The 24,749-nt window shown below is 48.0% G+C and overlaps 10 protein-coding genes and 1 non-coding gene across 11 annotated transcripts; 6 read left to right on the forward strand and 5 right to left on the reverse strand.

The window, feature by feature from the left end:
- Positions 1 to 310: 310 nt before the first annotated feature.
- Positions 311 to 872, forward strand: BJ212DRAFT_1476097 (ubiquitin-related domain-containing protein; the record flags this gene model as incomplete). The annotated part of the gene is made up of 6 exons (XM_041339321.1): positions 311 to 377; positions 436 to 494; positions 556 to 577; positions 629 to 687; positions 747 to 791; positions 846 to 872. The coding sequence occupies 6 exons, from the start codon at positions 311 to 313 to the stop codon at positions 870 to 872; spliced, it is 279 nt and encodes a 92-aa protein (XP_041198533.1).
- A 1,408-nt stretch (positions 873 to 2,280) lies between these two features.
- BJ212DRAFT_1322585 (MFS general substrate transporter) lies at positions 2,281 to 4,425 on the forward strand. Its single transcript, XM_041334471.1, has 7 exons — positions 2,281 to 2,386; positions 2,439 to 2,630; positions 2,684 to 2,757; positions 2,808 to 3,542; positions 3,597 to 3,899; positions 3,955 to 4,033; positions 4,085 to 4,425. The coding sequence occupies exons 1-7, from the start codon at positions 2,331 to 2,333 to the stop codon at positions 4,122 to 4,124; spliced, it is 1,479 nt and encodes a 492-aa protein (XP_041198534.1). The 5' UTR covers positions 2,281 to 2,330; the 3' UTR covers positions 4,125 to 4,425.
- A 517-nt stretch (positions 4,426 to 4,942) lies between these two features.
- On the reverse strand, positions 4,943 to 6,709 carry BJ212DRAFT_1476099 (peptidase family M48-domain-containing protein; the record flags this gene model as incomplete). The annotated part of the gene is made up of 8 exons (XM_041339322.1): positions 4,943 to 5,045; positions 5,100 to 5,283; positions 5,354 to 5,542; positions 5,593 to 5,662; positions 5,711 to 5,918; positions 5,974 to 6,227; positions 6,282 to 6,522; positions 6,579 to 6,709. 8 exons carry the CDS (start codon positions 6,707 to 6,709, stop codon positions 4,943 to 4,945), a joined length of 1,380 nt encoding a protein of 459 aa, XP_041198535.1.
- A 302-nt stretch (positions 6,710 to 7,011) lies between these two features.
- On the reverse strand, positions 7,012 to 8,716 carry BJ212DRAFT_1476100 (uncharacterized protein; the record flags this gene model as incomplete). Its single annotated transcript, XM_041339323.1, has 2 exons — positions 7,012 to 8,584; positions 8,640 to 8,716. 2 exons carry the CDS (start codon positions 8,714 to 8,716, stop codon positions 7,012 to 7,014), a joined length of 1,650 nt encoding a protein of 549 aa, XP_041198536.1.
- Positions 8,717 to 9,418: 702 nt separating this feature from the next.
- On the reverse strand, positions 9,419 to 10,593 carry BJ212DRAFT_1244446 (uncharacterized protein; the record flags this gene model as incomplete). Its single annotated transcript, XM_041329633.1, has 3 exons — positions 9,419 to 9,847; positions 9,912 to 10,176; positions 10,367 to 10,593. Coding segments are annotated over 3 exons (921 nt in total), but the record flags the coding sequence as incomplete, so codon positions are not given.
- A 1,115-nt stretch (positions 10,594 to 11,708) lies between these two features.
- BJ212DRAFT_1573964 (glycoside hydrolase superfamily) lies at positions 11,709 to 14,159 on the forward strand (the record flags this gene model as incomplete). The annotated part of the gene is made up of 15 exons (XM_041342100.1): positions 11,709 to 11,915; positions 11,978 to 12,217; positions 12,286 to 12,397; positions 12,450 to 12,462; positions 12,514 to 12,598; positions 12,656 to 12,665; positions 12,715 to 12,927; positions 12,987 to 13,009; positions 13,061 to 13,210; positions 13,260 to 13,288; positions 13,338 to 13,387; positions 13,438 to 13,631; positions 13,681 to 13,709; positions 13,759 to 13,808; positions 13,861 to 14,159. 15 exons carry the CDS (start codon positions 11,709 to 11,711, stop codon positions 13,968 to 13,970), a joined length of 1,515 nt encoding a protein of 504 aa, XP_041198538.1. The 3' UTR covers positions 13,971 to 14,159.
- Positions 14,160 to 15,257: 1,098 nt separating this feature from the next.
- On the reverse strand, positions 15,258 to 15,331 carry BJ212DRAFT_t26. The gene has a single exon. It is a non-coding gene; the product is annotated as a tRNA-Val (tRNA).
- A 947-nt stretch (positions 15,332 to 16,278) lies between these two features.
- Positions 16,279 to 17,415, reverse strand: BJ212DRAFT_548706 (uncharacterized protein). The gene is made up of 4 exons (XM_041343469.1): positions 17,096 to 17,415; positions 16,951 to 17,038; positions 16,802 to 16,880; positions 16,279 to 16,743 (listed from the first exon to the last, which is right to left on the reverse strand). Exons 1-4 carry the CDS (start codon positions 17,322 to 17,324, stop codon positions 16,477 to 16,479), a joined length of 663 nt encoding a protein of 220 aa, XP_041198539.1. The 5' UTR covers positions 17,325 to 17,415; the 3' UTR covers positions 16,279 to 16,476.
- On the forward strand, positions 17,251 to 19,341 carry BJ212DRAFT_1322614 (uncharacterized protein). Its single transcript, XM_041334472.1, has 5 exons — positions 17,251 to 18,123; positions 18,193 to 18,608; positions 18,660 to 18,743; positions 18,797 to 18,892; positions 18,952 to 19,341. The coding sequence occupies exons 1-5, from the start codon at positions 17,508 to 17,510 to the stop codon at positions 19,189 to 19,191; spliced, it is 1,452 nt and encodes a 483-aa protein (XP_041198540.1). The 5' UTR covers positions 17,251 to 17,507; the 3' UTR covers positions 19,192 to 19,341.
- A 373-nt stretch (positions 19,342 to 19,714) lies between these two features.
- BJ212DRAFT_1261010 (Piwi domain-containing protein) lies at positions 19,715 to 22,827 on the forward strand (the record flags this gene model as incomplete). The annotated part of the gene is made up of 6 exons (XM_041330155.1): positions 19,715 to 20,331; positions 20,385 to 20,854; positions 20,904 to 21,949; positions 22,000 to 22,107; positions 22,163 to 22,374; positions 22,431 to 22,827. The coding sequence occupies 6 exons, from the start codon at positions 19,715 to 19,717 to the stop codon at positions 22,825 to 22,827; spliced, it is 2,850 nt and encodes a 949-aa protein (XP_041198541.1).
- A 164-nt stretch (positions 22,828 to 22,991) lies between these two features.
- Positions 22,992 to 23,930, forward strand: BJ212DRAFT_1476107 (uncharacterized protein; the record flags this gene model as incomplete). The annotated part of the gene is made up of 2 exons (XM_041339324.1): positions 22,992 to 23,602; positions 23,654 to 23,930. The coding sequence occupies 2 exons, from the start codon at positions 22,992 to 22,994 to the stop codon at positions 23,928 to 23,930; spliced, it is 888 nt and encodes a 295-aa protein (XP_041198542.1).
- Between the last annotated feature and the right edge of the window lie 819 nt (positions 23,931 to 24,749).

Consider the following 24,749-nt stretch of genomic DNA (forward strand, 5'->3'; position numbering starts at 1 on the left):
TGAGCAACATCCCAACAGTATCAATGGTGGGCTGTGACGCCCCCTTCATTGTGATGGATGTGCTACGGGCCTCTGAGAGTTCTCCCGAGCACAAGATGCAGTTGGAAATTCCGAGCCCGCTACTGTTATGTAATTGAAGCTGTTGGCCCCACTGCCTGTACTTCCTGTAGTCACGTGAAGGTGGGAAGAGTGGCTTCTGAAATGCACGCGTTTGTACGCGTTAACTACTGAGACCATCCAAGCTAGTGTCGTTTTGTACTGAACTCTCCACTCCTTTACATTGGGCCTTCAACCGACTGCGTGTACAGATATGTCCGAAGATATTGCTGAAGATGTCAAACCGAAGTTGAGCCTGGTCATTAACTACGAGGGTACCCGTCAGTCTTCCCCTCGTGCCATTCCGACGCGTTGCAGGTATTGATGACCCGTGGCCAGAAATCACTGTGAAGGTGAAGCACAACATGCCGTTCAAGAAGATATTCGATGCAGCAGAGGTGAGAACATGATCGTTCCATCACATCTTGCATGTTCATCGATCTGCATGACGTACACCAGAAACGGTTTGGAAAAGAACCAGGTGAGTGGCGACTGCTCTCGGAAAGGTCTGTACTCACGGTCAATCCTTCAGGGACGTTTAAGTTCACCTACGATGGCAAAAGATTGCGGGCTGAAAATACACCTGTAGATGTGAGTACTCTACTGATGTCCAGAGAACGGTCGACGCTCGTACGCTGACGCATCATCAGATGGAAATGGAAGATGGTGATATCATTGACGCTCACTTAGAGCAGGTATGTCGTATGTTTCTATTGTTCTCTCGGTCCTAATGCCGCCATGCTCTGTAGCTGGGAGGTGGCACAATCATATGCTAGCTGCTGTACACCCGGCTCGGAGGCTTTCGTAGGCCATGCAATCGGATATTATTACCCTACTTTACTACGTCACTATCCATCGCTCAGTTCGTTCCCATTTACTCGTCGCTAAAATGATGTAGCTTAACTCGAAGGCTACAACTCCCCGCTTGAGGAGATCTCTCTTCCACGTGCAGAAACATCCTCTCTACTCGTGTGGCTGACCGCTACATTCTTTTACTCTCGCCAGGTTCACAAACGATAAGATCAAGATATCGTATGTCAGCCATTGAGGGCGACATCTTTTCAAGGTTGGGTGCACTGGCGAGTCGTCAGCATCTCACTAGTGGGCCACGTTAACTTGCTCAGATGGTGACAATTCCTAGCGTAGTCGGTCATCTCAATCTAAACTCAATTTTGTTGGTCAATACAATGAGTCAACCCACCCAATTATGGAGGCTATCGTTTTTTGCAGTGCTCTTTGGCATACTCAGGGTTGTAAATGCGTTGGTTACGGATAACGATGCTGCGGGAAAGACACTCGACTCTACGACCCAGCGCTTCCCGGTAGCAAGTTGGGACTACAGAATGATCAAGCACCTTCAGTTGACGTGAGATTTACTTGGAGTGATTTTTGTGCTCATACCAAGCTCATCGTATAATTATTTGTCATGAGTCCCAGGCCCGTAGCTTTTCCTGAGGCGAGGAATCTCCGTCTAACATTCCGACTCTAACAACTCGAATACACGAGTAACTAGTAAGGATTGATATTGAATTCTAAGTGCCCAGAAGTTTAATCAGGGGATCGATGCAAATGGCAATTGGCCTGCATCATGACCAGAGGCCCCCGGAAGCCCCCACATACTTGGTGTCTGTCCGGAACAATGGGACGGACATCCCCAATTTTCCGGTATGTCTTTGTGCAATTCAATTTAAACAGGCAAAACAGCAATGGACACAAATACCCTACCAACACTCAAGTACTCACTAGTGCACTGGACGCAAAGCACTGTCACAACATTGCCATGCACCAGCCATGTTATTTAAATTCTCGCCGTATCGATAGTCATTTAAATTTATCCAATTCACCAGTTCCCACGGCTACCGTGACCATGTCGAGAACTTATATGTCGGTTTGCTGATGGGCCGTAGCTTGGCCGTAGCACTGACTGCGGCACCGCAAGCACTGAAGTAAAATTACCTAGACTCATGATTCTGAGGGCAAGATCACGAAAGTTTAGTATTTCATCACGGATACGTACAGTAGGCGTACTCGGGACGCGTCCGTCATTAACCATCGTTCCTGTAATACTACATGCCTTTTCGTTGTATCTGGAGTGTCACATATGCCAAACCGTGTTACATGTCTGTCCGGAATAGCAGGTTTTACACCCGAAAAATATATTTGAGACCCGGCATATGGGCGGTGTCACAGACATTTGATCCAGGGAGCTCCCGGGGGCCTACGACCAGTGTATAATGTCGGCCACGTACAAGCAAAGGCTGAGAGGATGGCTCAGTTATGCATTTGCTAGGTGTGTAGTACTCGTACTTTCCTCCCCAATCAGTTTCTCATGCCATAGCAAGCGAGGCTTTTGTGGTAGTTTCCCTCACACTCTTCCTACCAATTTGTCTGGAGCAATTTGCCCGTGATAATGGGTTCTTGCAACCAGAGAAGACTGAATCATGCTCTTCACTCTCGGGCGTTACGCCCGCAAACGCAGATGGCAGATGTGCAGTGAAGATCAGTTGGTTGTGGATAGATACCGCCAGTTTTAGGTGCGCCTGATTTATCCTGACTAGCGCTGGTGCGGATGTCCTAACACACTCAGTCTCTATGTCTACTCGTTGTCTGTCGCTCTGCAAGCACTCACGGTGATTTCAATGGGGAGCATAGCCGACCGTCGTATGTTCCACAGTTTCGCTCTGGAACTAGTCTTCATTACTGGTTGTCAGCGTCATACAGAAAGCCCCTTCTCCTCACTTTTGCTGCAATAGGTGCATTCTCCGCGAGCCTTTTTCTTCCTCTATCGTCAACGTCATCATTATGGATGGTCTCTGCGCTGTTTGCAATTTTGGCCAATGTTGGCTTTGGTGCCTCCATAGTAGCTATGAACGCGTACCTGCCGTCATTGGGGAAAGATTCCCCAGAAGTAGTTCAAGCTTACTCCGAACTGACAAGCTCATCTGAAAACCAGAATGAGAATGCTGCTCTTGCAAGCGTTGATCTTGAATTAGAACCCTCTTTTGAAGAAGTGTCAGATCCTCTTCTTGGTCATCCAACCCATCCTGATATTGCTCAATCAAATTACACTGCCGCATTATCGAGAGCCACCTCGCGAATATCATCCTTGGGAATTGCTTCGGGTTATGGCGCAGGAATAATCCTTCTCTTGGTTGCACTGATACCTGTCACTCGCCTGCATGGATCTACTTTCTCATTACGTCTCGCCATTGGCCTCAGCGGCATATGGTGGGCATTGTTCTCGATTCCTGCTGCTATCTGGCTCCCAAACGCAAGCACCATCGACGAACCAGAATCTGGTTCTATCAAGCCAGATGACGATTGGACCTTCAGTTCGGAGATTGTGGCTGCATGGAAACGATTGGGAGTTATGCTTCGCTGGCGGGAAATAAAGCGTCTTCAACATACCTTCAGATACCTTGCTGCTTGGTTCCTTCTCTCCGATGGTCTGTCTGTTATTGCACCGATCCAATACTCTTCTGAATTTGACTTCTCAACAGGTTTCACTACTATAACATCGACCGCGATCCTGTTTGGGAAAACGACTCTGCATATGGAAGCTTCGTCTCTCGTCCTCATCGGCGCTATCACACCACTCTCAGGAATCATTGGCTCTCTAGTATCCCCCATCCTTCAACGTAAATTCATGTGGTCGAATCTTCACGTCCTAGTCCTTCTCGTGATGATGGTCTCGCTGATTCCAGCATACGGGTGCTTGGGATTCCTGCCCATCTTCAAGGGAACTGCGCGATTTGGCGGATTGACGACGCAAGGAGAAATGTTTGGTCTCGCAGTGTATTTTGGTCTGTGCCCTTTGCCTCGATTGTAAGCATTAACCGACTGGTATCGCTATCACAGGTTTTGCGTACGGTGCGTTTCAGAGCTACGCTAGAGCTTTCTATGCGGAGTTATTACCTCCTGGGGAAGAAGCTCGATGGTACGTGTCTTTCACGAGTGTGGCATGTAAAATCTTGACATACAGCCCTAGGTACGGTCTTTTCTCGATAACAGACAAGGTAGGCAGATAATTTCAAGTTTGTTTTGCACTGACTACATTTCTGCATACAGTCAAGCTCTTTTGTTGGTCCGTTCGTCGTCGGCCTGATAGCGGATAGTACGGGGAACATTCGCTACGCATTCTTTTTCCTCGTATTCATGGTGTGGGCAGCAGTGCCTGTACTCCTCAGCGTCGATGTTGACAAGGGAAGGCAGGATGCAAAGGATTATGTTTCACGAAGAACCCTAGTTGGGGAATGATACTATCCATACTCAATAATGTTCCCTGAGCGTACCTGGGATGAAATATACAATTTTACCAGGAATCCGCTTGCCTACGGATGGACAAACATTATTTATATTCAGTTCTTATCTACAGTAGTTATCTATTTGCCTCATTCGTCGTCGATAACAACGTCCGAACGTCCTGATGCATTCTGCACTCGGGAGAGCTGTGTACAGTTGACCTTGTGCAAATGCATCTAGAGTGACACCGTGCAAACCATTGAACGTAGTCGCGTATGCAGGTCGCAATGAAAATTGTCCAGCTGATGCGTATCTTATCAATATCATGAGCATAGGAAGACACATTCTGAATTCCAACAATATTAATGCTGTGCAAGAGGACGCCATAATAATGGTAAACTGTAAGAAGAGCTCACAGCACATTACATAGTCCAAACGCAGCGCCAAGCGATCGTTCGAGAACGCGTCAGCCAAAATAAACCACTAGTGTAGCGCGCACATGGCGTCGACCCGGATTGCTTGCGCGGGATCAAACGCTCCGTGCTTATAATATGTAGATGAGATGCTTGTACCATACCTACTGAATCGAACGGAAGCGAATCATCTAGAGCTCCTTCTTCGCTGCACTATCCATCTTAGCCTGGAATGCCTGAAGGGCCTTCAGTCGCTCTGTCAATGTGGGGTGCGAGTGGTGATAAGCCGAGTATCTATATCAATGACGTATCAGCCCGTCGATTCCAAAGTATCACAACTCAACTCACAGCCAATCAACCCATAAGGTACTCAGATTCTTGACATGGAGCGTGATCAACGCCCGTGAAAGCCTCTCGCCCATATCCTTCATCTCTGGAGCCGACAATCGCTCTTGGATCTCGCACGCAAAACGGTCCGCTTCCCACTCAAACTGGCGCGAAAGGAAATTCAGCCCAATGCCAATAATCGCTTCTAGGGGGCTAAGAATCATCTATGTTTAGAGTCAGCGTCACATGAAAGGAAAGGCCACATCATAATGCACCTGGAATAGCAAGAATGCAACGATGGTTGGTGGGCGGACAGAGACTAGCCTCGGAAAAGTCGAATGCCCGCAGGAACTGAGGTGCGTGCAAGAAGGCGGGAAACATGGCAAGGATGGTGAAGATATGGACTTGAGATACACAGAGCAACTTCGTTGGGTGCATGTGATACCAGTGGCCGAGTTCATGCGCTGATTGAAGGCGTTCGATCGACAGACCAGAAAAGAAAACGTGTGCATACCTAAAACTGCTTCGACTTCGTCTGGCTTGCTTTCTTTGATCAGGGTGTCGAAGATGACAATGTGTTTGCTCTAAATCATGATGAGCAAGGACGGTCACAGCAGATGGGGTACACTGACCCAGGGCAATCCGAAGAAGTAAGCGTTGCTATGGGAGCTACGCTTGGAACCGTCGATCTCGTACAAATGCTTCAAGGGGAACTTGAGCTTCGTTGCGAGCGATTCAGTCCTTGTGCGTAGCTCGCCCTCTTTGAGGGGCGAAAGCTTGTTGAAGAGTGGTTGAATCACAGTTGGATATATAATAACCATTATGATCTGAAAAGCCAGGCTAGAGGAGAAAGCATATCAGCACAGCACTACTTGCCAAGAGGAAAGAGCCGAACAGAAAAGCCATCAGCCACGGGACAAAACGGTCCCCAGCCCACCCAAAAACGTAAAGGAAGGCGGCAAGAAACGGCATGCCGATGATAAAGCCAATCGCCCAGCTTTTCAAGAGATCCGTAACAAATAACGTGGGCGTAGTCTTGTTAAAGCCATGCTTCTCTTCCAGAACAAATGTTTGGTAAGCAGATAGAGGTATCGAAGGTATTGACGAGATCACAAAAAGCACGATAGCAAACGCAAGGGATTGCAATATCTATTATGTTCAGTCAGTTTTGGAGTTTGAATCGATTGTAAGAAGCCACTGAACCTCGTACTCGCTGCCATATCCGAAATAGGCTATCATCCGCCCACCCATGTCCCATGCAAATGCATATAATCCATAATGGAGCATGGCAGAATCAAGGGCTTGCTTGAACAGTCCAGTGACCAGGGAGAATTTTGCTTTGTCCTTGCCATAATTCTGGGACTTCGTGAAAGCCTTAGCATCAAAGTGGTCTGCTAAAACTTCTGGAGGAGAAGTTTTCGAGTACAGGGGATACTGGCGAAGCCTGCGAGCAAAAAAAGGTTAGCTAGGAAAGAGAATTCCACAGAGCAGTACACTGACAGAAGGTAAGACTCGAACAACGTAACGCCCCATGAGAAAGCTTGAACGTAAAACTTCCAGTCGATTGGATCAGTTGCAACAAAAGACAACTTTTGCTGGAGTACTGCAAGCTGAGAGTGCAGCAGGTCCATGATGTCCTGGGGAGCTAGCAAGGGGTTAGTAACTTAGGGAGAATTCACCTCTTACTTACTAAAGAACCGGTTTTATCCGGACACGTGACACGTCTTCACTCCATGACCACGTGGCGGCGGACGTGTCGATGTTGCACTGGTACTTGATAGCCGAGTCTCAGAGTACTAGTCCCGAGGGTAAAGCAGAATGTTCCTCCAGAGGAATACAATCGTGTTAAGCATTCTTGTTTGATGAGTCGCACAAATATGTCGAATGTTGCAAGTAAAATTACTATTTAGATAGTACATGCGCGTGGATATGATCAATGCTTGTGGTATAGAGCATTTACTAGTAGTAAGACAGACTTCTCGAATTCCTCGCGGTTGTTCTTGATATTCTCTAGCCCACCCTTGATCACCTTCATGCGGTTAGCCTCAGGATCATAATGATCACTGGGTTCTGTTCCAGCTGGGGGAATCCACCCTGTAGGAACGCGCTTCAAGGCAAAGTCACTAATAACCTCTTCTGCAGTTGATCTGGCAGAATCGATGGCTCCGGTAATCCACGTATGATGACGGCTCAAATGCTCTCCGGCGAAGTAGATGTTACCCTCCTTACGACGAGCAATTTCGAAGTACTCTGACAATTGCCCAGGAAGGAACATTGCGTCGCCGGTAGGGTTGTGTTCGGACCAGGCTAAATCTTCTGCCGCGATGAACTGGTTGTAGACGTCAACGCTCGGGAAAACCTTTGAAAGGTGACACAGAGAGCTCTTAAGACGTTCACTGAAAGGAATGGAGGACCACACAGAGGCGTCTGTGTTCCAGGAATACAGAAGCAGGACACCAGGTCCCTCAGAACCGATGCCATTGGATGGATATACAATCCACCGAATCGGCAGATCAGTCGTCGATTGTCCCCCTAGAGAAGGGGGTTGAACATGCTCCCAAAATCGAGTCTTGAAGCGCAGACCGATCTTATACAACGCCTCGTAGAACATAGCGCGGATAGCTTGCTCCTTCCTGTAATCCCAGCGAGGACGTTCTGGTATCATCCTTAACGCACTGGGTGGAATGGCAAGAATCACTTTGTCGAAGGTTTGCTCTACCCGACCCCTAGGCGTATCTGCGCAGATAGTGACACCATCACCTGTCTGCTCAATCTTCTGGACTCGCGCACCAAAGGTGATATTGTCCATGCCAACCACCCTGGCAAGCGCCTGAGGAAGTCTGTCCATCCCCTCATCCAGTGTGAACCACTGTTTCGTGTCGAAGTCGAGGTTCTGCATGATGAGCTCGGAGAAGCTAAGTGCGAACTGGTTGGTCTGAGAACACATAGTCTCGGTGAAATCAATGACTGATTGCGGCCATCCAAGATCTTCCAGGTAGGAACGGAATGGGACTTTGTCAAGACGCAGGAGGAGATTCCAGCCCTGGTCAAAGTCTCTCTCCAACAAATCAATGAACGCCTGTATAGCACTCAGTAGCAGAGCATCTGCAGTCTTGTTACCATATGGTACCGGGAGGTCGAACCCCAGCGCCTTGGCAGTGCCATCATCGCCCCCGTTCTTCAAAATACCATTTATGAAGGTGCGATTGCCGGGGGTAGTGAGATGATAAGGGATAAGTTTGAGGTCGGCGTGATAGGTGTCATTGAGAAGTTTAATCAAGTCGAAGGTTGGCTGATGCATCTGGGTACTTGGAATACGCATGGCACCAGCCTCAAAGTATTGGTCCTTCTCGGATGTAAAGCGGTAGGTTTTAACGCGCCCGCCGACCCTCCCATCTAATTCGTACAGAGAGACTGCGATGCGGGGATCGTTTGACAATTTCAACCGATATGCAGCATACAGGCCAGCCATACCAGCTCCCACAATGCCAACATGCTTTAATTCCCTATGGGGTAACGACGATAAGCTCACATTTTGGCAAAAAAGAAAGACGTGCGTACTTCGGTTGTGCTACAGAAGAGGACTGGGACATGATTAATATTGATGTGATAAGGCTATTGTGTTCAGGAGCCGTCATTAGGAAATAGGTACTACATAGCAAAGATTAGGAAAACTCACAACAAGATCGGTTGGTGGGGACCTGGTTTAGAACAGATGAGCAGGACATACAAATATTTTATACTCAGAAGGAAGGAGCTCGCTGTGGCTTGCATACCCAGGGGTGCTAGGACAATCTAGGTTTGACAGCTGCACTGGTTCAGCGGCGACCTGGAATTGTTCCAAGATAGCCGAGATGTCCTAGGAAGTGTCTAAATGAATCACAGTTTTGATATCTGCATCGTAACCAAGAGTCCAGGGAAATGCCTGACTAACCGTTACGGAGAGTTACGAAATGGAGCTGTCATCAGGACACAGAATTTTTGTCTCAGCACTTCAAGCGTTTCTAACCACCGTCTACCCATGCGACATCCCAATACCGTTTGAAAAAGGCAGGGAACCAGTAGAGGTCAACTCCGTACAGATGAATGGTTTGGATTCGAAGGGGTCCATCATGAGGGTACTGAAAGTAAGGTCAGATCATCGTGTTTCTTATTCGAGCGCCTCGCCCATTGTCCAGAAACGGCATTTTCCCTTGCACTATTTCAAAAAGAGCGTAGCAATTCGCGTTGCAAATTCAGGGAACATTGTATCCGGGAAACAAATAGTCACCATACGGCCATCATAAATTTGAGGAATTTGTCCGATCCTCATCTGTACTCAAAGTTTGTCCTTGTCGTGCACGGCGTTGCGCAGCCCACTCCCTGGCTCTAGCGCGCCGAGCCCCCTGTTCAACCCCCTCCAACCGTGCATCGTGGTTCTGAAGCGAATCCAGGGTCGTGACAGAACTCTCACCAACCTTTAATGGAGATGTTTCTCCACTCTCAGACTCTTCCTCGCTACCTTCGTCATCACTATCTCCATACGCAGCGAGTCCTCCCAGACCTATGTTCCGTGAAGCTCGCAGCGATTGAGCTGATTGGTCGACTTTTTCCTGTCTGAGCCTCTCCTTGGTTGTGCGCCATGCTCGTGACCACCGTCCCCTTAAGAATGCAAACCTCTTATCTGCACCATGGTTTGCAAGAATGCGCATCTCCAATTGCGCAGGATTAGGGGACGAGAGAAGGTGTAGCGCTGTTCTTTTCATGAGCTCTGATTGGACATCATCAGGCTAGCACAGGAATTGCCGTCTAATATGTCATCCTCGGTACAGGTACTAGTGGATGACCTCTTACCTCCTCATCACTACCTCCCCAAATATCCGACTGTTCGCTGTCGTCAGTCTCGGCAAGAGCTCTCAGACGATCCTCTCTGTTTTGGTCAATGAGGCGCCTGCGTTTCTCGCGCCGGTAGTCCTCAATCTCATTTGGTGTGAAGAAAAAGGTATCTTCAGTGTCAGATGCCAAGTCTGACCATCCGGTTGAAGACAAGGGCCTTGACTGAGAGATACTCGAACTTGCATGCTCTGGGACGGCATCAAGCAGAAGACGAGCGTCGTATCTAAGCGAGTGTTGGATCAAACTGGGTAGAACAGAGGATAACGATGAGACCATATCTTCCAATTCGAAGCGGATAGAGCGTAGATCCGACGGATCTACGACATTGCATGCGCAGAGTATATAATTGCCACTTTGTGTTTTGAGACGACCCGCCATAGCTTAGCAATGACCATACTACTAGTGAGACCCACCTATCCACCCAAGTAGCCTTGTCATCCGACGCTTCGGGGAAAGAAGAATCCGAGTTAAGAACTTGAAAACTTCTTGTGCTAGCACCCCATTGTATGAGAGCGTTACCGATTTGAGCGTCGTTTGCATAGACCCCCAAAGTTGGAAGATGCGGCGCCTCAAGAGAAAGTGCTGTTGAAAGAGATTGCGGGCCGCGGATGATAGTAGCCTCGTGTGCTTGAATAGACAAAGTGAAAAGATCTGGCGTGAATCTAGCTAGAAGTTTAGCTATTGGTGGAACCTTGCCGCGGTACTTGCGTTTATGGGACATCTCCAAGTACCTCCCGTATGCTGGAAGATTGAATGGAGCTCTTATGGGAGTTGCACGCAGCGTGAGAACTAGGAAATGTCCTCGGAACAAGTACTTACTAGTACGTAGTCCAGTTCAATACGTTCATCGTCGACGGTTGTGTTAAAACAAGCTATACAAATCATTGGACAAAAACTTATAGATATAGTCTCTTACTAGCAGATACTGATTCCCCCCTCCAAATAGTTGAACCATTTGAAGGGAGGACTCGGAATCGTCGTTTGACGTACGCGGCACTGCAGTAGTGACAGTACTTCAATGCCGCAGGTTGCTGACCCGCTGTTCCCGGCTGGAATCCCATGCGTAGGAGATACCGTCTAATTGCGACGAACTGATCTCTTTACTGCCGGCTTTAGAGACTCAGATTCCTAAATATGGTGAGTCGCATGCGATATGTCCTGATTTTTAACTTCTCTCCCTCCTTCAGATACCTTTTCAATCTGATGATACATCCACCGTTCGAATGCTTGAGCATACTAATTAGGACAATGGGGTAGAATCTGCCCAGCAGCGCGAGTTCTACTCAAGCCGACTTGATATATTCGGATGCTGAGAAGTTAGAGCGAGTCCCACATGGGAGGATCTCGGTACCTCGATTGAGGCCAGTCATTGGCACACTCACCTTTGTCACTTTGAGGAGATGCCTACCTATTCGGTATCATGTAAACATTCGTTCATTCTGCGTCATGCCCTTGCGTTACCTCATGTCCCTTTAGGGGACTCTGACAAGTTCTCAAGGTTCTATTCTGACTATCTGGTGCTCTGCTTACAGGAACCACATATGTTGTCCTCGTCGTCAGAAGCAGATGGCCCACTATTTCCGTCACACTCATGAGATAACTAATCACACGTACTTGGGGTATCTGAATTTTTGATTCTGGTTGGGACTTTTACATTCTTATCTGCAGGTATAAATCGCGGCGGATTGTGTTGGATAGGTAGCTACTTCGCTGCACAAGTTCAAACCCTCGTTCACCTTCCATATCTCGGACATCATGGTACATCTCTACTCTGCCCTGACGGCTGCGATGGCAGCATTCACGTGCTTCGGAGAGGTCGCCTCTGTACCTCTTGAGGAGATGCTGAGAGGCCTGACTCCAAAAGCAAGGAATGTGTTGAAGCGTGCTACCCCAGTAGCCCCCCATTTCGTTTTATACAGTGACGCGTACGTTTCCAGCGAACCAACGGTGTCAGATATTTCGGTAAGCCTTCCCTTCCTCTACTTGTAGTTGATACCCTAATTGTCGACTGGTACAAACATCAGGGCTTCAATGTGTTTGCATTGTCTTTCCTCGTGGAATATGGTGCAGCAGATCAAGCTCAGGAATGGGAAGAGCTTACAGCATCTCAACGTTCTTCGATTCTTTCCGAGTACCAGGCGGCAGGTATCTCACTCATTGTGTCCCTTTTCGGGTCCACTGAGACCCCCACTTCATCGGGATACGACCCCATCGATACCGCGAATACTATGGCAGCTTGGGTTATCGAATATGGCCTCCAGGGTGTAGATGTCGACTACGAGGCATGTTGCATGATGTCTGGTAATGCTCGATGAGAACTAATTTTCCTTAGGATTTCGCTGCATTCGACGCTGGTACTGGCTCTGCTGAGCAGTGGCTCGGCAACTTCACCACCCAGCTGCGCACACAGCTTCCTCAGGGCCAATATATATTGACTCATGCTCGTGAGTGAGATATTCAGAAAACACCATTATCACGCTAAACTTATTCGCACAGCTGTTGCACCATGGTGAATATATAGTGGCCAAGTCGATGCCTACTGACTGAATCCAACCAAAAGGTTTTCTCCTAATTATTGGGGTGGTGGAGGATACCTCTGGGTAGATTCTGTGGTCGGCAGTATGATTGATTGGTATAATGTGCAGGTGCGGGCCGACATCCTATCATTTTTAATTGCTTGTTCTAATTTTCTGGCACCTCAGTTTTACAACCGTGGGTATCTCTTCGATGCGTTCCCTTTTTCTATAGTAACAACAAACAGAGGGCACAACGGAGTACACAACTTGTGATGGTCTCCTGTACAACTCCTCGACTGCTTGGCCACAATCTGCACTCTTCCAAATTGCTGATAGCGGTATTTCTCTGAACAAGCTTGTGATTGGCAAGCCTGCTACTTCAGCACAAGCCACCAACGGGTACATAGACCCATCTCTCTTAGCGTCCTGTGTTTCCTCGGCCTATGCTTCTGGATGGAGTAAGTCTGTCCCATTGACATAACTACTTTCTCTCTCTGATCATCATGGGGAATTTTAGATGCCGGTGTAATGGTTTGGGAGGTACGTGAGAATCCAAGTGATCCGCAGGGTTTCTGAGCATGCCGATATCAGTATCCTTACGCTGGTTCCTCATGGATCGCGACTGTGCGCGGGGACACCTGGCCAATGCCCACAACTACGACGTCTGCGACGCCGACAAGCACCAGTACCTCAACACCCGGGACTTGCACAGGTGTTGCTGCATGGTCTGCCGGTGAGGCCGTGAGTATATTTCTTTTTCCCCCTTCGTTCAACACTAAGCCTTATGCAGTATACCGGAGGTGCTGAAGTGACCTACGAGTGTGTATTTTCATATTCGCTCTTGTCCTTCTACTAATCCATAATTTAGTGGGTACCTGTGGACCGCAAGCTGGTGGACGGAGGACGACACCCCCGGAGGTGATTCGAACTCAGTTTTTCCAGAAAACAAATTGATAGTCCCACAACAGGTTCCGCGGGTGTCTGGGTTAACGACGGAGCTTGCACCTCTACGAGCATTGGCACTACAAGCATTAGCACCACACCGACGAGCACCAGTATCATATCAACGAGCACCAGTACCACACCGACAAGCACCAGTACCACACTGACAACTCCCGGGACCACTTGCGCAGGTGTTGCTGGATGGACCACTGGTGTGGCTGTGAGTATATTTCTATTTTTTCCTCCGTTCAACACTGAACCTTACACAGTATACCGGAGGTGATGAAGTGACCTATGGGTGCATATTTTCTGCTTTGCTCTTATCCATCTACTAACCTATAACTTAGTGGGTACCTGTGGGCTGCGAGCTGGTGGACGGAGAACGACACCCCTGGAGGTGATTTGAACTCGGTTTTTCCAGAAAAACAAACTTGACACTCCCATAACAGGTACCGCGGGTGTCTGGGTTAACGACGGAGCTTGCACCTCTACAGCCACCGCCCCACCTAAGCATAGGGCTCTCCTAGCCCCTATTGTCACATCTGCGCCTGCTTTGTAAAGGCATTGATGGGCGCCGCCCCACGCTGCTCACCTGCTGCAGCAGGGGCTCCGTGATATGTACCGTAATAGATGATGAAACGAGATATGACGATAGCGATGTATTATTATTGTATTCCATTACTATTTTCACTAGCAACTTATGGGGTAGTTTCTCGCGATACCCGCTATACTTATGATCATTTTTGTTCGGGCGTGATTTGATTAGCTTTCAGACTACTTATGAGGATTCATAGCATTGAATGAAGCAACCATGCCAACACAGAGCTTCAAGCTTCATGTCTTTGGAGTATATGGGTCAAGTAGCGACAGCATATTACGAGTGCCTATTTTTCAGTTCTGGTTCGGATGTAATTCATTGAATCTACCATTGGAGTGTCCTAAATTCTAATATTATCAGCATGAGATCACCGTGCTTTGTTCCTCGCCGACATACCTATGACGTAGACATGCTTGTTCACAGTTCAAGTTTTTGCGCGTATCACCATGACGGCATCAAATCAACTGGTCAGCAATAGGGCCCCATAGAAATTTAAAGAGCACACGACATCTCGTTGAAGATTCCTTTGTAGGAAGGTCTTGGATGGTGCTACTAATACCTTCCAATGGGAAGCTGTCGGGGGAAGAATGTTTGGACAAGGCGTCAGAGCAGGAAATAGAGATGCAAGGGTTTGAAAGCGCACCCGCCGTGGATGAAGCACAGTAAGTAGAGCGCAATGGTCAACAGGCGGGGAGGTGATAACAAAGATAGGTCATACCGCACGTCTTCATGACATAGACCATGGATCAGAAATAGAAAGGCCAAAAGTCTATCAGCAAGGTGTGGTAATTGGGGAACGATCCAGCAAGCGCTATAGTTGATTTGCGTGAGAACACTATGAGCACATCGTGGACAATAGCCGCAGGAAACGAGTGCAACCGCGGGATAATAATTAGACTCAAGGAACAACTATTTTCAGTCGTCTAAGGTCTGGCCTATAAAGACTAGTAGGGAGCATCAGATCTCAGGCCTCAGGGTTGTCATCAACGATTCAACGAAACATACATCGATAGCTCCGGGTCCTCCGAGAGTCCTCGAAAGCAATCATCGCCGACGGAATCAGCAGGAGAAGGATTATATGGGTGCAGAAATTGAAGATTATGACCTTTAGAAGGCATTCGGATGACTGGCTTCCTTCTTCTACAAGAAGTCTGGACAGATAGGAATCAAATGAATGGTTGATCACCATCATTGAAACAATACTTTGACCAAGTTGACTTGGGATAAGAAAGAAAAATACCAAAATTATGATCTGACCCTGGCTCGAACAGGAGACCTTCTGTGTGTTAGACAGATGCGATAACCAACTACGCCATCAGACCGCGATGACGTGGATTCCCACACTACCATTTTGGTGTCCCGCAGACGGGACTGTGACTCAACAGCTAACAACAACAGTCTTTTCCCTGCGGAAGTGTGGAGCTGGCATCCATGGAGGGGCCCTGCCCTTCTCGCTACATAGAACACCATCACAAGTTCGCTGCGTGCTCAGGTGGTACGGTGCACTGCGGGACTCTAATTTATGATGTTTTGGTTAGAATTGGCTTTAACCTTAATGTCGAAGCCAACACTTACCAAAACATCACCCCGTCCACAGGAATCTAATGAGTGCGTTCTGTAGTATCATCCTAAGTAATCTTTTGACAGCTAGCTTATACCTTTAAAAATTCTTAACGCGACCCACCCAGCGGCAGGTCAATCTGTGTCGCCATATGCACTGGCAATAACGCCAACACTACTACTTTCTATTCTTTTAACCATCTACACAAATCCGAGGAGCTCGCAGATCATTATCGACTTACTGGCTCTAATGAAATCGCGCAACCTAACGAATTTAGTTACACGGCAGTTCACAAAGAATAGCATGGCGCGAACCTTGTCTGCATCGCGATATTGAAGACATAAATCCTAGCGCAACTTGAGGGCCGCCATCTACTTTCAGTGTCAATGAGTCACAAGCCAGGTAATTAATGTAGTGCCCCAAGCATGTCACATGATGCATGAGCTTCGAGTCGGCATTGTGCTCCCAGACAACAAACTTATTTCGTGAATATTTTAGGAAATGGTTGCCGTTCTTGCTCCTGTGCTGGTCCGTTTAACACATGTCTGGCCTACCGCTGGCTCGATGGTGCTCACTGCCTAATGTCTGTTTCAAGTTATCAATCGGTCGACTTTACAGATGGTTAGGTGCCAATAACGGTCTTGTGGACTTATGTCGAGGTCTTGAGATTACGAACGAGCTAGGGGCCCACGCCTAAACTTTCATTGTGCGAGAAACAAGGTATAATGTGACGTCTTAACATAGTACAAAAGCGACGATCATGGCTGCGTCTGAAAATACAGTTTCTAAGTGTTGGTGATCAAAGTACAGTGGGAGTCCTGATCCTTATGCAAGTACAGCTGGGAATGATGATGAAAACAATGGACTGGAGATGCCAAAGCTGGAGTGTGCATGCTGCGCTAGCATTTAACTGTTCGTGTTACCTCCGGACCGTCCGTATTGCGTAGTCTTCAATATGGCATCTACCGTCTCCTGGTCTTCAGGTTGCACCAACCTCGTTAAGCCCGATTTGACTTTGCCTCTCTGAATGTCGCTACCTATGCCGAAGAGCTTCGCCCACAGGAACAAGCTGAAGACCCACACCTTCGAGCACATGACCTCCATCAATGTGAAGAAGACAAGTGCAAGCCGGACCAGCGGAGCAAGGGGTGGCAGAACTGAATTCATGAAGTCCTAATATTGACGATCAGGGCGAAATGCAAAGGAATAATATTGTCAGCAATAGACGAACCATGGGGTGCAAGAATTCTTCTTGGGAATAGATATAGAATACCTTGTCTCGCTCCTGGAGCTTGATACGGATAATGTAGCTGACGGGTGCGCGATTCGTGTTCATGTCAACATCACGACGGGATACCAATGGCGCGCGCATACACTCACCGAGAAGGGGTTGCCTTGAAGGGACTGATTCGAACTTGAAAGTGTCGAGTTACCTCGGCGACAACAACCTGGTGTTTCCTATCATAAACTAGACGCGCATATAGTCAGTTTTGAACGACGAAATAATATTATTGGGTAAACTAACACACTGCATTCACACCACAGGTAGTGTCGGGGCTGATGATGCGGCACCACTCGTACATGCCCAGGATTTTCTGCCTCGAGTTTGTTCCATGCTCTATGACCCTGAAAGGGTGGTGCAAAGAGGCGTCGTTGGTATAGAATTTCTTGACAACTGCACGCAAATCAGCAGGGTTGTGGGAAGTAGCCAGACCTGTCAGCACGACTGGAAGATCGCGTTGTGGATTCTGCATTGTATAGTATTAAGGTTGAGTGAGAGAGAGAGAGAGAGAGAGAGAGAAAGGTTTACGAAGGAAATCGTTAAGACGCGGTACCCTACAGGCGAGGGATGACATCATAAACAAGTAGTCGCATATTTTCACGTAAGCTTAGACGTCGACGTTCACCTCGCCTTAAAAGCTAGAAGAATACGTAAAATGGGTCAGCTCTTTGGAATTTTGCAGGAACCAAAGAATACGTGGTCGCTTCCTCCCGAACTTTGGCAGCATTGCTGGAGTTTCCTGGAGGTTGATGATCTCCTTGCTGTGTCATCTACTTGTCGGTCGTTTCGTTTTATCTGCAAAGACCTGTTGTTCAAACACATCACCACTACAATCCCATACAAGCGCACCATCCGGCACATATTCCAGCCTCGACATAAAGATGTTGCACGAATCGCACGAGCACGCCGACTTCTTCTTCGTCTTCACGCCCTTCAAAGTGACAGTGACGCTCGGGAGGTACTCGGGCTAGTAGAGACGTGGAGCATCAGGACCTTTGGATCGCCTGCTCCGTTAGAAGAAACAGAGATCATGCAATACGACAAAGCCAGCTTCCCCTTCGTACAACCATCCTTCTCGATTTTCCTCATTTTGCCGTTATGCCGAAACCTTCGTGTGCTGAGCATTTCAGATGTTCAGATTGAGGAAGAGCGCTGGTCTGTGCTGGTAAAAATCCCTCAGCTGGAATACCTCAACATGGAACGATGCGATCTATCATCCACCGACAAGGTTATGAAGCTCAAAGTCGTATCAATTACTTATGAGGCACATCGTGACCCACCACCCGTACCACCTCCAACTACACAACTTATTTCCTCGCTCTTCAACCCCTGACATCTAGAAAGACTCACACTACTCGACCTCACCTTCTCAAACTCTTTCCTCCTTGGACTCGCTCGGGTGGGGCAGTTCGAGAACCTAAAGCATCTTTCTGTGGTGGTTCCGGAAACTCACATGGACACGCTGTTTGCCTTCTTGAGTGGAACACCTTCACTCACATCGCTCACCATTTCGAATTTCTCAACCATGGCTAAGCCTAGTAAGCCGGTGTTACAATCTGTTGTCCTCAACCTCGTAGCCTATGACGGTTTTCCGACTCTTATCCCCATTTTACTTCCTGGGCGGCCCGTCAATGTTGTTTGTTTGAGGATGAATCACAGGACCGATCCTCAAGCCAGTCTTGGGAATCCGTTTGGCGTCTATGACAACAATGTTGTCTGCAAAGCATTGAATGATTGTTCTGCGTCCACTCGCGTAGTACATGATCTCATGCTCTCTCCCTTTCATCCTACCCCAGACAGCATGTAGGACATCGTGCGCATCCACCCAAATCTTCGCCATCTGCGGCTTGATATCCTCCGCACGCCAAATATTAATATGGGTGTTGACGAAGTGAGTTTTACGCCCTCTGCGTGAATATTTTCTGACTGCTCATGACAAACAAGGAAGAACCTATGTCACTTATCATGGACATGCTTGCTGATACCATGGAAGCGCGAGATAGCGATAACTTCTCACACCATCCACTGTTCTTGATATCGGTGAGGGGTGTCGACTATCGACGAGATAAACACAATTCTAATGAAGGTTTTCAAATCAGGGTTTCTTAAATTGGATTGCTAACGGTCATCTCCTACTTCCGGCAAACCTCGAGACGCTGCATCTTCATTATTACCAAAAATCGGTGACGGTCTGCGGTGATGCCGCAAAGCAACGACTCCTCGTGCCAAAGATCTCCGCAGCTTATCCTGCGCTGCATGAAATTGAGATGGGCACCACGCGCTGGTGGAGAGAGGGCAATCGTTGGTCCCATGAGGTGCTCGCACGCACTCAGCTGTGAGGTGTAGGGTTATAGGCCGTCTTTAGTTGTGAACCACGTGGCTTTGTTACTTGTAATAGGCTTTTGCCTGTGTAGGTCGTGTACATCCCAACAGAAGCACCGACAAAGAAGCATGGTTATAGTTGGATATTAAGTCGCTCTTCTTTGGGTGAATGAAATTTACAAATCATTGATCAAAGGCGGTTCAAGCGTGCGCGTGACTTCCGAGTCATTCAGAAGTGACTCGAATCCAGATCACTGCGCAAGTGCATGGGGGCAAACGTTCTTTTATCAATCGTACGTCGTGTTTTTCTAGGTATCCAAATCAGAAGGGAACAATGCAAAACCTCATTGTTCGCTTTCACATTTCATACTAGCTAGTCTAGAATCTAAATTACTGCACAGCCACAAATGACGACTTGTACTTGACTCGCGCAGCAACTTCACAAGCGCTACCCACGACCTATCACTGCCCACGACTATAAGTAACTTTGGGTCTAATTCTCTTCCAGTACAACCACGAACCCATCTATATCTCTGAACCATGAGCAACCCTCCGCGAGGCAGAGGCGGTAATCGCGGTGGTCCCCCAAGTGGCGCTCGAGGGGGTGGCGGCGGGTTTGGTGGAGGAAGAGGTTCTCCCAGTACGAGGGGCGGGTATGGCGGTGGTCCCAGAGGGGGAGGTCCAGGAGAATTGATCTTCCGGGGCCCTACGTCTGTAGACCAACGTCTGGCAACCTTGGATCAATTGATCTCTTCCTTCAAAAAACTCGCCTTCAACCCTAAACGCCCTCACCGGCCTGGCTACGGTACCCTCGGCCGCCAAATTACACTGCGAGCCAATTTCTTTCCTATAAAGCTTCCTAAAGGACCTATCTACGACTATCATGTCGAGATTACGCCGTCTACAGACATTAAGCGCATTCGTGCGCGCCTTTTTTGGCTCCTAGAACGGAGCAATCAACAAGGCTGGAGAGAGTTTGTGCCGTCCATTGCCCATGACAATAGCGAGAGGCTTGTGGCTTCCAAGAAACTGCCTCAGCCCCTTGACGTGCAAGTCCAGTATTACGAAGAAGGGGAAGCTGGTCCCAATGCCAAATCCAAGACATATACTTTCGCAATTACCCACACGGGTCACCTGGATATTGCGCAACTCACGAAGTAAGTTATAGAAAGCTACCTCCTTTGTTCTCACATTAATTCATGATGGCCAGGTATCTCAGTGGCAACATTGAGTCGCGGGACTACGACGTCCAGCCACTGATAGCTGCTGTGAATCTCATACTCCAAACGCATGCAGTGCGTACCGGCGTTCGTGTAGGCAAGAATCGCTATTTCTTCCCCTCGCAAGAGCGCTTTGAGCTAGCGCTTGGCGTGGAGGCCTGGAAAGGCTTCTTCACGTCCGCCAGACCTGTGTATAAGGAACTCATGGTGAACGTCGGTGTCTGTATGACTGCCTTCTACAAGCCAGGCAACCTTGCCGACGCCATCATGGAGTTCAACCGGTCATCCAACGGCGCCATGCTTCAACGCTTTACGCAGAAGCTCAAGGTGACCACGAGTCATCTAGGGTATAAGAAAAAGAAACCGATTAAGAAGATCATGACTACGACTGCGAGGCAGACGACTTTTCACTGCGAAGAGTACAATGGCAAGATATCTGTTGAAGAGTATTTCAAGAGAAGTTCGTTTCTTTCATCCCATACTTCATTCAATCGTTAATTCTTCATCAGAGTACCCCCACATCAAGTTGAAGCATGCACACGATTGTCCAGTCATTGACACCTCCGGCCCGAATTCGAAATTCCCCATATACGTACCAGCCGAACTATGTGAAATCGAGCCCGGACAACCGTTCAGAGGGCGTCTCAATGAGAAAGAGACTTCGAACATGATTCGGTTCGCCTGCAACCCGCCCAGAGTCAACGCAGATGCCATCGTTGACCGCGGCCTTCCCACTCTTGGATTTACGCCTCAGACGCTGGCTAGTCCTATGAGCAGCTTCGGCATGGCGGTAGATAACAACATGGCGGTCATCCCTGCACGTGAACTTCCCCCGCCTCGCCTCAGCTATAAAGCAGGGAAGCCTCCCAACGTCAGCAGCGGCAGTTGGAACATTCTTGACGTTAAATTCCACCTTGGCGGAACCATCAAGAGCTGGTGGGTGCTTGTCATTAAAGATGGGCAAGCCGTGTTCAACGGGCCCACGGACCCGGCTTTGGAGGGGATCTGGAAGGGCTTCGGTGAGAAATGCCGCAATAGTGGCATGTCGCTGGGGTCATCGCCCTCTTTGTTGAACCAAGAACTCATCTCTCCCGCCCGTGATCCATCAAGGCAGCAGTCGCTAGACCTGATTCGTCAGAATATCAGGCGGCAAATTGCCCAGAAAGGAAAACCGACATTCATACTCGTCATCTTATCTCGCCGGGACAACTACATTTATCCAGGAATAAAGCGGATTTGTGACGTTGAGTTGGGCGTCCACACCCTCCATATGCTTACAGATAAGGTGCTACGGGACCGCAATAAACAAGATCAATACTTCTCAAATGTCGCTCTCAAGTTGAACACAAAACTCGGAGGTGTCAATCACATGCTAGATGCGGAGAGCATGAAGTGGTGGACAAAGGCCAAGACGATGGTTGTGGGCATGGACGTCACGCACCCCGGCCCCGGTAGTGTGGAAGGCACACCATCAATTGCTGCTGTCGTCGCAAGCGCAGATAGTTCTTTCGTCCAATTCCCAGCAAGTCTCAGGTGTCAGGAGACCAAGAAAGAGGTAAGCGACATCGCAATGTTGTCGCCCTAACGCTCACTCCTTGTTTGTAGATGATCACAGACCTGACTGCGATGATGATAGAACGCCTCATGTTTTACAGTCAGAAGAATCGAACCCTGCCAGACCGAGTCTTTGTTTATAGGGATGGCGTGTCTGAAGTGAGATGAGCTGTTTACTCTATCTTGACGTCGCCGGCTAATTTTGAATGAACAGGGCCAATTCAATACTGTGCTGGAGGAAGAGCTTCCTAAGATGTTGGAGGCATTTAAGAGAGCCCCCCAAACGAAGCCGTATCGCCCGTCGTTGACGATCATCATTTGTGGAAAGCGCCACCATGCCAAGTTCTGGCCGACCGAGTCTCAATTCGCAGACCGAAACGGTAACACTCGTCCAGGAACCGTCGTTGATAGAGGCGTCACTGCAGTGTATGGCCCTTCTATTTGACCGCAAGTTGATTATTCTAACATTTTGATCACTATAGGTTTGACTTTGACTTTTACCTTCAAGCTCACGCTGGCTTACAAGGTCACGTGAAGGCAACCCACTACACAGTGGTGTATGACGAGAACCACCTTGGCGCAGATGAGGTGCAGCAGGGTACACACACTGCGAGTTACCTATACGCTCGTGCCACCAAGGCCGTGAGTCTCGTCCCAGCCGCATATTACGCCGATTTGGCCTGTGAAAGAGGGAGATGTTACTTGAACGATTTCTTGAGTGCCGATGATAAGGTATCAAGCTCTGTCGCAACAGGGAAAGGGAAGGGGAAAGGAAAAGTGGACAAGGAGGAAGAGAAGAAGTTAGTGTTTCAGGCGGCGAAGGCAGCCTGGGGAGAAGGCGTGCATCCTGACTTGCGCGGGAGCATGTTTTATATCTGATGGGGGCTACTGCAAGTCGTACCGATACTGTACTTGTGTGCGAATATTTATTTAAAGTTTGTGTATTGATCTGTGCGTGTAAACAACGAAATTCTTTGCTGAGTAAGTGATTTAAACACCACAAAGTTCGAGCTCCCACTGCAAACTCTCATTACTCCTTTACCATGAATACCAACACCAATCCCAATCGTACTAACCGAGCTCAGAACCGAGGCACTCGTGGTCGCGGAGGAGCTCAGCGGGGCCCTGGGAAACGGGACCCTGCTGCAGGTCCTGCACGAAGCACTTGTGGACCGCCTGCTAGACCGCAGCAGGTCTCTCAAAGAGGTGAAGCTGATGAATTACTCCACTCTCATGAGCAGGCACTAGATAAAATGTGTTGTGAAGTTGGCATTCAGTATGAGTGGCCTATCCATCCAGGGTTCAGCACCTATGGAGAACCAGTTGCACTGGTTGCCAACTTCTTTGCAGTGAGGGTCACAAATTCACTGATTTATATGTATCATGTCAAAGTTGAACCAACTAGGAATGCAAAGGATGTTCAACATCGCCTCCTACTGTTACTGGAGCAGACTAATGAGCAGACTTGGCAGAGTGTCAAGTCCTCCATGGCATTTGATGGGAGAGAGACATTAGTATCTGCCAAGGAGCTGCCCCAACCCATGCAGATTACTGTGAGGTTCTTCAAGGAAGGACAGACACCTGGTCCAAACTCACCAGGGTATACTGTCTCCCTTGAATTGCTCTGCAAATGGGATATTAGCAAACTCAAGAAGTAAACACTGAGCTAAGAGATGTGATCTGTTGTCTCAATTTTATTGTCCAGATACCTCCACTGTGATGTCAATAATGAAAAATACAACATTTCCCCACTCATATCTGCATACAACATTGTTCTTCAGCAACATGCATCGTTGACTGCAATTCAAGTTGGAAACAGTTGCTACTTCAAGTTCCCAGGCTACAAGGGAAATGAGCTCTCATCCAGGCTTATGGGCTTGCAAGCATTCAGAGGTTTTTTCTTGTCTGTGAGACCTGTTTTTGGAGAGCTGATGGTCAATGTTGGTGTATGCATGACACCCTTCTACAAGCCTATCACATGACTGGATTCAGCATGTAAAGAATTTTCGGATTGTTCCAAGGGCACAACTCTGCAGTAGTTTACTCAGAATGTCAAAGTGACCACTATGTATCTCAGTTACACTAAACATCACATGTTATTATGGATCATGTCATCATCTGCAAAGAAAACAATGTTTATAAAGGATGGACACCAGATTTCAGTTGCCCAGCATTTTGAAAATGGTATTGTCATTAGTTGTTAGCCTCTGTTCAATAAGCTAATCATGAGGTGCTAGTGCATGGGATATCTCTGGAATGTCCAGATCTCCCAGTCGCTGACCTTGGGACAGAGGGGGCATCTATTCATGTTCCACTAGAGCTGTGTATGATTGCATTGCAGCCATTCAGAGGTCTTCTTGATGATCAAGAGACTGTTACAACCATGTACACCCCTATTCATTTTCTCTTCCTTACTGTGTATTATGTCACGAGCTGTATGATGCCACCATTAGACTTATCCCTGATTCATATCTTGTATTACATCACAACTGCTGTTGCCATTGCTAGATGACCTATTCTTGCTATTGCTTACACATCCCTTATCTCTGACTCATTCCATTCTCATGCCTGCCCTAAAGCACAGTAGTTCACTATAAATAGTCCTCCTGTATACTTTAGTTCTTTACTTTAATCTTACTAGGTTTTACCTGGAATATCCTTCACTTGAGATCTCCAATCTCTTGTTGTCTGAATCATACTTTAAGTTAGAAGCACTCCTTCTGACTTAGCTTACACTGAACACTTGACTTATTGTCTCATGTAGAATCTTGGCAGAGGTCCTGACTCTTATCAAGTCATCT

The sequence above is a fragment of the Suillus subaureus genome (assembly GCF_016647635.1).
Source record: "Suillus subaureus strain MN1 chromosome Unknown BJ212scaffold_3, whole genome shotgun sequence".
Lineage (NCBI taxonomy): Eukaryota > Fungi > Basidiomycota > Agaricomycetes > Boletales > Suillaceae > Suillus > Suillus subaureus.